The sequence below is a fragment of the Chelonia mydas genome, chromosome 4, assembly GCF_015237465.2.
Source record: "Chelonia mydas isolate rCheMyd1 chromosome 4, rCheMyd1.pri.v2, whole genome shotgun sequence".
In the NCBI taxonomy this organism is placed as follows: domain Eukaryota; kingdom Metazoa; phylum Chordata; order Testudines; family Cheloniidae; genus Chelonia; species Chelonia mydas.
Window position 1 is genome coordinate 123,798,796 of NC_057852.1, and position 14,025 is coordinate 123,812,820.

The 14,025-nt window shown below is 42.7% G+C and overlaps 1 protein-coding gene across 11 annotated transcripts in view; it reads right to left on the minus strand.

The window, feature by feature from the left end:
• Positions 1 to 357: 357 nt before the first annotated feature.
• FGFR3 (fibroblast growth factor receptor 3) overlaps positions 358 to 14,025 on the minus strand; it is a 77,138-nt gene continuing 63,470 nt past the window's right edge. For 7 of the 11 annotated variants that reach the window (XM_043544816.1, XM_037898230.2, XM_037898227.2 and 4 more), the window contains exons 10-18: positions 13,786 to 13,931; positions 13,558 to 13,679; positions 11,818 to 11,928; positions 10,469 to 10,659; positions 8,815 to 8,937; positions 7,539 to 7,609; positions 5,951 to 6,088; positions 3,810 to 3,915; positions 358 to 3,503 (exon numbers count right to left, since the gene is read on the minus strand). In XM_043544816.1, the coding sequence (XP_043400751.1) occupies positions 3,339 to 3,503; positions 3,810 to 3,915; positions 5,951 to 6,088; positions 7,539 to 7,609; positions 8,815 to 8,937; positions 10,469 to 10,659; positions 11,818 to 11,928; positions 13,558 to 13,679; positions 13,786 to 13,931 (1,173 nt within the window). In that variant the 3' untranslated portion in view covers positions 358 to 3,338. Of the gene's footprint in view, positions 3,504 to 3,809; positions 3,916 to 5,950; positions 6,089 to 7,538; positions 7,610 to 8,814; positions 8,938 to 10,468; positions 10,660 to 11,817; positions 11,929 to 13,557; positions 13,680 to 13,785; positions 13,935 to 14,025 lie in introns of all 11 variants that reach the window. The other 4 variants (XM_037898232.2, XM_037898229.2, XM_043544814.1 and 1 more) reach the window with 1 other exon arrangement.

Sequence of the window (14,025 nt, forward strand, 5' to 3'; positions counted from 1 at the left end):
AAGACTCTTGTTGACTTCAGTAAAGCTAGGATTTCACCAACTGAGTAAGGCTTTATCTCCACGCAAAAGATGAACTGCCTTCACACGTGCCCTCCCACGTTGTGGATGAAGTTACGTTGCTGTAAAGGTGCTTATACCAGTACAGGAAGGGGAATAAACTTTTTAGTAGTATAGGCCACCTGTACGCTGTATGTAGACTAGGGCTTGTAGTGGAATAACTGTTATTGGTAAAAATTACTCCCCTAACCACAATAGTTAGAGCTGCACAAAATCTGGGTGGAGTCTAGGCCTATAAATAAATATCACAACGCAGCACCATACAATCTCTCTCTACCATGACAATCACTAAAGACACACTTGAAAACAGGATTTATTGTTGAACAGGCCCATTAAAACTGGAAAAACAAATTCAACAACTCATTTATTTGTATTTTTGGGTAAAAACGTTTTTTTCATGTTAACAAAAGCAGAATAGGTTTATTTAGTGTTCATTTCACACCTTTGACAGTTGCAGCTGTCAGGAAAAGAAATACAGTATTAAAATAAACTGAATAAAGTTGCTCACCAACAAAAAAAATTTCACACTATGCAAATCTGTGGATTGTAACATCAACAGTATAAAATGTAACAAAATCGGAATTTTAAATTTTTTTTAAAAAGCTTTAAAAGATAACAGTCCAGGCTATAAAACTATATAAGCATTGTATAAGAAATGTTAAAGTCAACAAGTCTACAAATACATCTTGTAAAAACCTCAATAAATTATATATATATTTATAATATCTAATAACATTTGAAATCATGCACAAATGTGTACATTTTTAATGGGAAACCTAATGCTTTAGGTACTTGGAATGTACAATTAGCAGACATTTGTAAGAAAATACCAAAATTTCTTTTTAATTTAAAAAAAAAAAAGAAACAAATCTATAGAAATCTACTTTCTCAAGAACTTCCACTGACATAACCTCAAACTATAAATTACTACTTTTATGAGAAGAGCCTTGTGGTGCTAAAAAAAATAATACCAATGTGAGATGCTGTTGGCCTGTTATTTTGAATCATTGATATGTTGTATGCACAGGGGAAAAAAATAAACCAAACCACCATGTAATTATGATATTTGACTCTTTGTGTTAGTAAAAGAGTTAAAATCTTCTCATAAAAATACTTCCCCATGCCTTCCTGGTCCATACTAAAGTTCCCCTGTTTATTTAGTGTGCTTTTAAACAGTGATTTGGCACATAAATAGCATACAAATTTAAGTTCAGCAAATTAGGCATTATTGGCATTTTTAGCATGCATGAGACTTAAAACGATATACAATCATTGTACTTCCCCTATAAAGAATGTGGCTCCTCTTGCTGTTTTGCCAGTGTGTTATTTCTTAAATCCAAAAATGCAATGATACCAGCAAGGAGAGAAAAAAAATAAATAAATGTGCATCATTCAAAGTCAACATTTAGCTTTGCTGCATACTTGTTTTTAAGACCAACCACAAAGAATACCTTCATTCAAAAATAGAAAAATAAACACCCACAACCCCTTAATGCACAGCGGTTAAACTGATGGAAGAATTCTTGGCCTTAGTTTTTCAAATAGGTAAAAATCATCTCTCTGTTATTTGTTTGGATTTAACCACTGACGATGTATTGCAAAATAAACTTACCTTTGCTCACTGCAATCCAGGATAAACTAATTTTTTTAAATGAATATATATTTATAACATTAAATGTAATTTGTTAAAGGACTGTACATCTATACATTCTCTCAATATTTCCCGTAAACACAAAAGAAAAACTTGATTAATATATTTTTCTCCATATTTAATAAGTTAAAGAACTTAAACGCAGTAAATTTTAAAGTTTACAGTAATGCTATGCTATTTCAACCAATGAACAGATATGTTAATGTCTATAAATAAATTTACAAATATACATGTTAAGATACAATTTTTAAAACAAAACTGTGAAGATATAAAAACAAAATCTTTTGCCCAGATCAGTATATCCTAGATTGCAATGCTCTTATTCTGAGAGATTTCCCTCTCAGTACTGCTTTACTTTGCATTAGTATTATACATTCTTTTATATATATATACACACACACACATACAGTATATATTTATAGATATGTACACAATTCTCTGGAATAAACCTTTTTGATATAAGTTAAAGGCTCTTGCCTACAGGTACCCGTAATTTCTCTCTCCAAGTCACTGCGGATGGAATGGAGACAACTTGCTGGCTTTAAAGGGGAGAAGTCCTGAAACAGCTGCTTCTCTTGGGCATTAAAGGCAAAACCCCAAAACTCAAATCTCCATCGGAAGAGCGTGAATTTTACATTCTTAGAGCCTGATCCTGCAGCATGCAGCACACTGGCAAAATACTGCATTCACATAAAGCCCCCCATGAAGACAATGGGGCTCTTGATGATGCCCATGTGTAAGAAGTTGCAAGATCAGAGACTAATTCTGCTTGTGATTTAATTATTTAGCAATTCCCTGGAGACATGCGGTACCTTTATACCTGCCACTTTGATGCTTTCCTCCCTATGAACCCAAAAATGAACATGTTACAATGACCTTCATGCAGTTGCCCTTCCGTTTGGAATGTTCCGACTCTTCTGTATATACACCAGTCACCCGCAACCCTAGTGCAAGCGTGGGTTATGATCTGTTACAGTCAAACTGCTGTTTGCTACCAAACCATTAACTCCTTTGAGATTTTGACTATGTCAAAATAAAGGAATTGGGGGGTGCGGGGGGGGAGGGGAATTCTAAGTAGCTGGGTAATGATCAAGCGACTATAAAAAAACCCAACCAACAAAAATACAGCTATTTATATAAATATATTAATCCCTGCAGGCAATGTGGCTTTTCAGCTTCACCAAAAAGGTTCATGTACAGATTGCATAAGCAAAGAATTTCTAGATTCTTTACACTTTTCCCCAGAAAAAGAAAGATTTTTTTTTCCTCTTCTTTGTATTGCAGGCACAGAATGGCAACTCTGGCACTCGATAATACATTACCGGAGGTCCAGAGATCAGCACCCCTAGATTTAACATTTTTTTTTTTTTTTTGAAATATATATATATAATAATCATCTTGGCAAGAGATTAGTTCCTTCAGGCCAAACAGTGCTTTTTGACTTCTTATACAGCAAAATGGGAAAAAAAATAACCCCAAACCCCCACAACCCTTCTACGGCTCAACAACAAAAAACTTCTTGAATTACCAAGCAGTTTCATTCAAAGATCCTTCACTACCGTTTGTCCTCGGCCTCCCCCAAGCCTACATTCGTGAGTTTTTTTTCCATGGTCCGTCTGTGTTTTTGGAGTCATGTCCTGATGACACCATTGCACTGCTGGTGTTTGGGAAGACATGGCTCATCTGGCAGAAGGTCGTGGGCAAACACGGAATCGTCTCCCGAAGAGCAGGTGCTGTGTGTGTCCTGGCAGGCGGGGGAATACTGCTCGAATGGCACGGAGAGGTCAAGGTACTCCTGCAAGGAGAAAAGTCACATGGTTATGTGGTCGAGGGTTGGGGAGAAGAGATAGCTAATGATGCTGCAATGCTTTTCAGTTACCACAAGCATTAGGATTAGATCTGGAAATGCCAGAGCTGGGTTTTGAACACCCCTGAAGCATGAGCGTTTTGGGCTCTGGGATTTTCGCTTAGCCCATCATAAAGATAGGGACCAGGTCTGAATTTCAAACCACCTCCAGAGCTCAAGAGAGATCAACTGCAGGGTTTTGGTTCAGGCCCATCTCTGTTCAGGACTGATCTTTAGCCAGAGAGAAACACTTACATCAGTTGATGTTACAGTAAGGACCCTATCCAAGTCTTCCACTAGCTGCTTAAAGGTTGGCCGTTGCGATGGGACTGCATGCCAGCACTCCCTCATGATCATGTACCTGAGGAGAACAAAGAGCAAGAGGTCTTCCCTGTGATCGGGTAGGGGTGTGGGGGGAAGAGAGAAGAGCATGTGTGCAGATACACATGTCCCAGCACAGCCAGGCTTCGGCCTAAGCAACTGCTGGGGCAGAGCCAGCCCCCACTCCTTTGCATTGCCCTAAGCAAAGTGAGACATGCATCTCCTTCTGTGCCTGCACCCACTGCCCAGCCCAGACATGGCCACCAGTCAGTGCATTGCTGCAGGGCATAACACAACCCAGCTGGTATGCCTGCAGCAGAAGTAAAGTAAAGAAAGGGGATTACCTAGGGAAACCTCTCCAGCCTGCAGTGCCGGAGCCCAAGAGGGGCAGGTATGGAAACTGGGTGAAGAGAAGGAGGGATAGCCCAGGCTACGGAGTACCGAGAAAGGCAGCTGGGTCTATCAGCAGCTTTACTACTGTAGCTGTCTATCACACGGTCCTTGGCAACAGGCATCAGGAGCAGAGGCCTAAGGCTGCCAATGGCTCGGAGCTCTACGTAGCCCCAGCATTCATGGTCTTGGCAGCAGGACTGGAGGCCCCAAACGGAAAACGAGGAGGAGGAAATTCACACTGATTTCTTTGACATGCACGCACACCCCTTTACAACAACGTGGGCAACCTACAAATCACAAAGCTGCCCATAAATGATCACATTTGAAGAGGAAGCCATTGGATTATCCAAACAGAAACCCCTAATGTCCTAGTCAGAAATCTGGTTTGCATGGTAAACAATGATAAGGAGCTTTGCTGGGAGCAAGAGGACACTCAACAGGCCCTATTGGTCTTGGGTGCCCTCTCCCCTGAGCAGTAACCAATGACGTTTACAGAAGAAGGAGTCCTCCCACAGAGATGCAGCACTTATGAAACATAAGCACATACTAATTTCATACAGATTAGTCTGCTTTTAAATCCAACATACGGCAGGGAAAGCTTTGCCTACAGCAGGTCTGGTTTGTCCACAGTGTGGAGTAGGCAAAGCTAACTGGACCAGGGAAGAGTTAAAAGACAACAGCAGGGAATGGCAAGACAACAGGCTTAAAATGGAGTATTGCTAGCAAGACACTCACTGAATAGTGATTTGTCCTGCCTCAGTCCCAGCGTACTGACTGGAGTTAGACACAGGCAATTAAATGTTACTTAATTCACATTTGTTTAGGGCATTACTGAAGCTGAAACAACAAGGAAGGAAACTAAACATAATGATGCCATTTTCTGAGGCTCAGAACCCGCCTCCTAGCAATGGTTTCAGGACCACAGAAAGCGTTTCTCATCTGCACAGTGACCAATGTGCTGGGACCAGACAGAAGAGCTTATGTCCCTATTACTACTTGTCACTGTCATCTGGGTGGGCCAAACCCTCTCCTGACTTACATCTCACTTAACTCTACCAAAAGACAGAATCTGGCCCTCTTTATATAGGCAACTGTATATTGAACGGAAAGAGGCTCTGAAGAGCAATCTCTCAAAGTTCCTTATTACAGGGGTCACATGAAATATAAACCCTTGTTTCTGGGGTAGTGCCGCAATCAGACAAATACATCAGGCAGGAAAAGCTGTATTCAAAGGGTAAGTCACCAGACGCGGTGCTAGCCCATTGGGGGCTCTAAGCAGGACTATCCTCCCCCCAACACATATTGCTCAGGGCCCTAAGCAATTGCTTAGTCTGCTTATGCTTGAGCCTCACTAGGCAAATCCACAGACCTGAGCTGGGCATGGGTTGACATGAATCGACCAAGCATAGCAAGCGTAGCTGCATATTTTGTCTGTCAGTGACATAATGAGCCTAAAGGCATCAGGCACGGTAAGTCTATCTGGAGCCAGCTGGACAATCGCACAGCAGGGCCAGCTCAATAGTAGCAAGTGGGGGTCAGACAAAGGAATGGGCAGCGATATTTATACACACACTGGAAAGGGGACTGGAGAAACTGAATTAAGAAGGAAAATAAACTCCTGCATCAGTCAAGGTTTCTAGAAATGAAGCCGTAAGGCTACTCCTTCCCATGTTCTCACTTACAGGTCATGAGTGCAGTTTGCTGGCTTGTCCATCCGATGGCCTTCTTTTAGGAGTTTGAAGAGTTCCTCGACTGGAATTCCCGGATAGGGAGACCCACCCAAAGTAAAGATCTCCCAAAGCAGCACTCCAAAAGACCAGCTGGGAGCCAAAGAAAGGTGTTTAAAATTCAATGAGGTTTTTTAGTTTGTTTGTTTTTTGCTTTCTTTCGGTGCAGCCATGCATAGCTAACACAGCCATCAATAGCATGACTAATTGCCTAGGCCATTTTTACTAGTTACTTGGAGATCTCTGCTGATCCAACTCAATAGCAAAGAAATCCCAGGCACCATGTCTGAAACTGAAATGAGCATTTAATCAGATAGGTGACAGCCCATTTATTACCCCTGGCTCTTTGTTAGGTCTTCCACCAGCTCCACTGAATGGAACAAATCAAATTATTCATGCACAGCTTCACTGAATTGCAGGCTAGGAACCACAGGCCACTGTGCAAGCTGATATCAAAACTTGCTTGTTACAACCCTTATTTCACTGGCCGGACTGGAAGAAACACCCCCTACAAAAAATCAGCAGAGGTCTAATGTTACATGCCCTAGCACAGCAGCTGTGCTACATTTAAATGCCCTCTTTTTCAAAATATCTTTTGCCTCCTTAATTTTCTTTTTTTAAAAGAGAGATTCTCTCTCTCTCTAATTTAGGTAAACGGACGTGTCCATTGCTGCATTACCTACGTGTTGAAACTATGATTTCAGATCATCGAAGCTACAGCAGGTGAAATTGACAGAAAGAGAGAATACAAATTTGTCTGCAGCTAAGCAGAGAAACAGCCGTATTTGGCAGGCCCACAGATTTTCTGCTAAACTGGCACAAGGAGCCCACTATTAAAAAATAAAATAGCCATCTTGCTTAGCTGGGCAAATTCAGCTTTCATATAAATTAAAGTGGATAGCCCTGAGTTCAGCCATGACCCGAAACAGTTTAACAGCCTGTTCTGTTCTTCATTCCAGTTATGCCGTTTTCTTACAGTGTACAGCCATTAAAACTAGCTAGGTTAAAGTAAATATAGTTTTGTACAATAAATTAGTTGACCCCAAAATAGCAAAATTGATCAGATAATGTATTTAATGAATTATTGTCTGACCAGCTCCAGTAACTCTGAGCAAGTCATATAGGACCTGAGCCTCCTACTGTAGCTAAGTGTGAGTGTCCAGATCGAAGTCAATGGTAATTTTGCTTGAGCAAAGACTGTAAGATCAAGCCTTTCTGCGATTCAGTCTGCCCATCTACAAAGGGAGTATGAAACACTTGCCTGTGTTTATACAGGTACTAAGAGCTCAAGAGCTTGGAGATCTTTGGATGAAAGCTGCTATCTGAGGGCAGAGCAATGTCGCACATACAGAACTGTATTTCAGAATCAATTACAAAGCTTATGGTCGAGCGAAGAGCTTTGTTTTTTTGCAATCAGTCTTCACCAGCACTGAGCCCAGAGTTCAGAGTCCCATTTGTGCTTAGCAGCACATTTGTCTTTCTGATCCTCCGGTATTTTGTTTTGCTTTTATTTCAATTTTTTTTTAATGTGGGTAATGCTTACACATCGCTCTGGTGAGTGTAGACCCGGTCAAACAATGCTTCTGGAGCCATCCATTTCACAGGCAGCCGACCCTGTAATTAGGAAGACAAAGGGAATGTTCCATCAGCATATTCACTCAGCCACAACGGCACCATCTGAATCTTCTATTCTAATCCAGTTTGAAACGTTTTCATTAGCAACCACATCTGCTTCCCTGATCACTGTGCAGGCAGTAGTGGCCACATGTAAACAGATTATAACATTTGATCCCCGGTCTTCACTGACTATGTGTGTTATAAACACCCTCCCTCTTGCATGCTGCATTTCACTGCCAAGGCAGGTTTAATGTATTGAGGCATCTAAATCTCTGTATGAAAAACAGCATCCATCGTGTACAAAGGCAGCTGTGGGGCTGGACCTTCTCAAAATAGAGTGGGACCAACACACACGGGCCTCGCTGGCTTGAAGAGACCATTTCACTCAATGCAAAAATGCTGCTTAGTCTGAACTATAGGGGGAAATGCACAGAGTGAATTCACCCAATGGCTTCACTATGGTTCCGCTGAAATCAAATAGGGTGTTTCTATCATTTCAACAGGACTATCCCTCTCACCCTGCCAGGGGCCCAAAGGGGGAATGCAATGTGTGACAGAGACCCAAAACGAGGGTTATATGAAAAATGATTCCCAAGGAAACTTAAAATGCTGCAAGATTAATTCCTGTAGTGTAAATAACTCCTTCTAGAGCTCCAGCCTTAAGATTCTTTGTATCTGATGCAAATACTTTTCAGCTATAAGAGAAATTTCATGTGTGTGAAATGCAGGTAACTTTAGTACTAGAATGAGTTACGTCCCTTGAAGTGAGAGGTACTGGAAAGCTATGAATATGAGCAGTGCAGGGTCAATATAACCACAGCTGCAGTGAATAGGAACAACCAAGGTGGCTTGTTTTCTCCTTCAGTATAAAGTGAGTTTCACTTTGTCAAAGCTCATGATGCGTAGATATAATGGATCCCATCACTACTAGAAATAACTGTAATAAAATGCCACGAAGGCACCAAATCCTTCAACTGACAGTGCATGGGTGGACTGCAGTGTCTAGGCAGCACTACACTGATCTCAACGGGGCTCCTTGTGGGTGCAGGGGGCCTGCCTGTCTGCTACCAATTGCTGGATCAGGGCCAAACTGTTTTTCTCAATGCAGTAATTTGTTTAAAAAGAAGGTGTGGACCATGGGCATGTGCTGCTGACTCCTCCACCACTGGGAACTCCCATGCACTTGGCAGCTGCATACTCACATTGGTTGTTTTCTTGTAATAGTCGATGTTGTGAACATCTCTGGCTAGGCCAAAATCGGCTATTTTCATCACATTGTCTTCAGTGACTAACACGTTCCTGGCTGCCAAGTCTCGATGAATGCACTGCGAAAGGTGAGCACAGAGATAAATATGGGCTCGTTAAGCTGCTTACGATTCGTGGTTTATGAAGTGCCGTTTCATTTACTTGAAAGCCAATAAAGCTGCACCATTTAATTCTTCGCCCTTTAGGTCATCGCTGCCACATGCAGTCTCAGACAAACTGCTTCTTAGCAACATCTAACACACACACACTCGCCTTCAGTGGCAAGACAGCAGTGCTTCTTCATCTGCTCTCTCAGGATGGGACACTCGGACTGGAGACCGGCCCCTTCTCCTACACGGGAGAGCAGAGAGATCCCAGGGCTGTACACCAAGCTGCCACACCAGGGAGCAGAGTGTGGGCTTATGGTTTACTTACAGTAAGGCAATGGGAATCAAGACACTAAGATTTGATTCCCTGCTGTACGACTGACTCACTGTGTATAAACTAATGGCCCAGTTTCCCCATCTGTAAAATGAGCCTGACTGTCCAATTGCTTACATCAGTGTAAATCAGGAGTAACTCCAGTGACGCAAGTGTGAGAATAGTGTCAGGTCCAAGGTTTGTAAAGTGCTTTTGGAGCCCATGGATAGCTCTAAGTGTCAGGTCTTGTTATGAATAGGCCAAATCCTTTGCTGGGCAACTCCAAGGGAGTCTATGATCACCTGGTAACTTAACAGAGATACAGCTCTTCTAACAAACGAATGTTTGGCACAGGCTGGGTCTCTGCCTCAGCCTTGATGCTCTGCACTTTCAGCATTACTGAAAAGGGGCTACAGAGGCTCCTGATTCTATTGTCTGAGATGAGATTACCTCTCAAAGTGACTTTCAATTTTGCTGTCATGCTGACACCACCAAGATGCAGCATACAGCTCAGCATGGCTCTAAATCTGACCGTGGCCACCCTTGGATAGTGGCTGAGATTGACTGAGGATCGGACATCTGAAAGTCAATTAACTCTGTATTTAGAGGTTTCTGTTGTGTGACCTTTGTGTTTGCTCACTGAAAACACGCAACTGAGGTCTGCCTTTCATACGGACTCTGCAGCGTCCATGTATTGCCATAGTGTTCATACACTTACTGGTGGATTGTTGATTACAGCAAAGCGGCACCCAGCTAAGTCCCCCCCACCCCCGTCCCATTTGTGAGCGAGATAGCTCACTGGTTTGACCATTGGCCTGCTAAACCCAGGGTTGTGAGTTCAATCCCTGAGGGGGCCATTTAGGGATCTGGGGCAAAAACTGGGGATTGGTCCTGCAGGATTAGTCCCTTTGAGCAGGGGGCTGGACTAGATGACCTCCTGAGGTCCCTTCCAGCCCTGATATCCTATAATTCTATGATGTGATAATACACAAATGGACTTCTAGGTCTCTAAACAGAGCTGCTTTGCAAGTAGCAATGCATTTCTTACTGAAAAAAATAACTCCTGTACTTGTAGGCTCTTAAAGGCAGAACCCAGTCATTTATTTGCCAGCAATGCACTTTGCACACCTATGGCACGACATGTATATTTACGTATGTGATAAACAACAGACTCCAAGTCTCCCAACTCACTTTCTGAGATGCCAAATACTCCATGCCACGGGCCACCTGGTAGGCACACGAGACTAAATCTTTAAATGTTAACTGCTCTTCTGGCAGCTTGCAGGTGTCGAATGAATAGTCCATGCCGGGTGGCCGACGAGCCCTGAGATATTCCCGCAAGTTCCCTTTTGAAGCATATTCTACCAGAACGTAAAGTGGGCCTGCCAACAAAGAACAGTCACAGCCTGGCTGTTATATCATAATTACAAAGCGCCTTGCAACACGGAGTGAGTGTCACTAGCCTCATTTTACTGAAAGGGAATGAGGAGGTCAGGTGACGTTACACAAAGTCACATGACAAATCAGCAGCAAATGTAGCACTGAAGAGGAAGGATGGGCCAGTGGTTAGAACACTAGCCTAGTAAACGCAAATTCAAGCCCCAGCTCTGCCTCAAAGTTCTTGTGTGACCCTGGGAGAGTCACTTTGTCTCTGTGCCTCAGTTCCCCATCTGTGAACTTCCCTACCACACAGTTTCTGGGGATAAATGAATTAAAGACGATGAGGTGCTCAGATACTATAGTATTGAGGGCCACCAAAGTACTTCAGAAAGTTAGACAGGAATAGCACTCAGGTCTCTTGACTTCCAGTCAGGTTCCCTAGCCAAGTGGCCTCTGACAAACATCTCTTCAGAGCCGTTCACAAACATTAACTCACCCGCCTAACTGCCCTGTGGGTGAGCATTATCCTTTCTGTTTGATGGCTGGGGAGGCTTAGACATAGATGGTATTATGTGACTTGCCTAAACCCACAGAGTTGGGACTCAAAGCCAAAGCTCTAATCACGAGTCTTGCCCAGCATATTTTGGGCATTCAGTGAGTAAATAATAATAAATGACAGTCAAACCACCAAATCTCTCCGCTTCCAGCTCCTTTTTTTTCCCCCAAAAAAGGGGAAGGACACTAAGGAAAAGCATTTGAAAAACAAAATAAGAACCAGTATTGATAACAAGTAGAGACCTTCCTAACACCATATATTTGCTCCAGTATCAAAAAGCCACCCAACTTCTCACTGAGCAAAGCACAGTTAGTTATGTCTGTGCACACAATTAATCTTGTGGCCAATTCAGATGCATGAGGAAAGGGTAAAATCCTCCTGGCCTCGACACAACCTAAATAAGAGGCTCCAGGAGCACAATATTACATTACAGGGGGGAAACCCCGATGCTTGCTGGGCCAGGAACCTGCAGTAGAGGTATGGAAGAGCAACTGTGTGCACACAAGGCTGAGCTAGTACGATGTGCATCACAGAGCAGAATGGGACTGTTTACCACTGAAATCATGAAGTACGATGGTAGCATAGAGCTTTCTCCGAAACATACCATCCTGTGTGCAGGCGCCTAGGAGGTTAATGATATTTTTGTGTTTCCCAATCATTTTCATCATTTCCATTTCGGACACCAGGTCAGAAAGGTCCTTATCAGTAGCGTCATCTGGAGAAGACGGGGGGGGGGGGGGAGAGAGAAAGAAACGGTTAGGAAGGGAATAGGCATTTCTTACAGTCTAGAAAGTAAAAGCATAACTAGAGTGCATTAGTACTATACAATATGTTATACACTCAGTGAATGGAGGCTGGCCATCTGACCAGCTGAGCATTTATGAAAGCTGGTCAGGAAATGAAATTTTTATCCTGTGGGAAATGTTAATCATAGAATCACAGAACTGGAAGGGATCTCGAGAGGTCATCTAGTCCAGTCCCCTGCACTCAGGGCAGGACTAAGTATTATCTAGACCATCCCTGACAGGTGTTTGTCCTACTCTTAAAAATCCCCAATGATGGAGATTCCACCACCTCCCTAGGCAATTTATTCCAGTGTTCCAAATCGGGGTGAAAACTTAAACATCAAAACTTGTTGCCAAACAAAAAGTTCTGAAAAATGTTGATAGGGAAATAAAACATTGTGTGTTTTGTTTGGATGTTTAGAAACTGAAAAAAAAATTGGGTTGCCGATTTCTGTTTTAGGATTTTTGGGGCTTCACCTCCATTCTACCCCTCCTTTTTACATACATACATACAAACTTTCCCCCATTTTTTTTCGTACTGGAAAGAATCAGGGGCCGGTAAAAGATACGATAAAATGGGTGAAAAACAATTTTCATACCTTTTACTGTTTCCAACTTTCTCCAGTTAGAAAAACCAGTTACAAAGAATGGAAAAATGGTAAAAGCCCCCCGAATAATTCAGTTTCCAAAATGAAACCAAAACACAAAACATCAAAATGTTTCCGTCTGGCAATACCGAAATGTTCCCCATCAAAAAAAAAGTTTCATCAAAATTGACTGACGAGGTTTTGTCAAACCCCACTTTCTCACGGAAAAATTTTTCATTAGAAAAACGTTTCAGCTGGTGCTAGTATTAACACAGTGCAGAACCTCAGCACTCCTTGCTTTGGCTTAGCCATGCCACTCCCCACCAGATATTTTCCACAGCATGGAGGGGAAAACTAGTCAAGTTACTGCAGATTCTGTGCTTTAGGCAGGGAAAAGAGGAGAATCTGGAGGAGCCCAACCAACCTTGTTGTTTTGCCTCTTCTTAAACTGTTGAGATGTAACCTCAGGGAGCTTGGCCAGGGTTCAATTTGATATGAAGATCTACTGAAGTGCTTATACGGCCCTCATCCCCCAGGTAGATGAGCACTTTACAATCCTGAATGGATTTTATACTCAATATCCCTGGGAGATAGGGAAGCATTATCCCTATTTTAAAAGGCAGGGTGCTCAGATAAAGGGTAGATAAAGTGACTTGTCCAACGTCATACAGGAAATTTGGGGCTGAGTTAGGAACTGAACCCAGGTCTCCTGTGGCCAAGTCCAATGCTGTATCCACTTAGCTATCCTTAACGTAACACTTATCACTTCCTGTGACCCACCCTAACACGAACCTGTGGAAACAAGCATCGGTTATGGAAGCCAAAGGGAGAATTTGGCCTTAGGTTTGCTCTTCTTATGTAGTCATATTTTTAAAATAAAAAACAAACCCCAAACCAAGATAAATGCCAAGGGCAAATGCCTCTCTAACAGCCCCACCTCCTGCCATTCCTTCATGGTGCTGTTCTCTGTACCTTTTAACATCTTGACAGCTACAGTGATGGCCTTGTTTGGTTTGTCCTTATCGATCCCAATCGCTTCTGCCATCACCACTTGACCAAAACAACCTTCACCCAGAGGTTTCCCCAGAGTCAGGCTGAAGTGACAGACACAAACAAATGAATTAATATGTGTGATTGTGCTGAGAAGTGGAATGAAGACAGAAGAGTGACACGTATATTCAGCGTGTGGGTTTGACTCACCGAGATCTCGTTAATTCCCACTTGGGATCAGCAGGCAGTTCGAGCTCCGAGACATTCGCTAGCATTGGCCCATCGCTGGATGAGAGGCGGGTGATTCTGACCAGCGGGGTATTGGAATTCATGGAAGAGTTAGACTCCAATGACACCTGCTTGAATAGAGCAAATAAAATGTTATTGCCAACTGCCTCTGTGTCAGATACCTGCAGACGTGCTTGAAAAGGATCCAGCCAAGAAAATCAG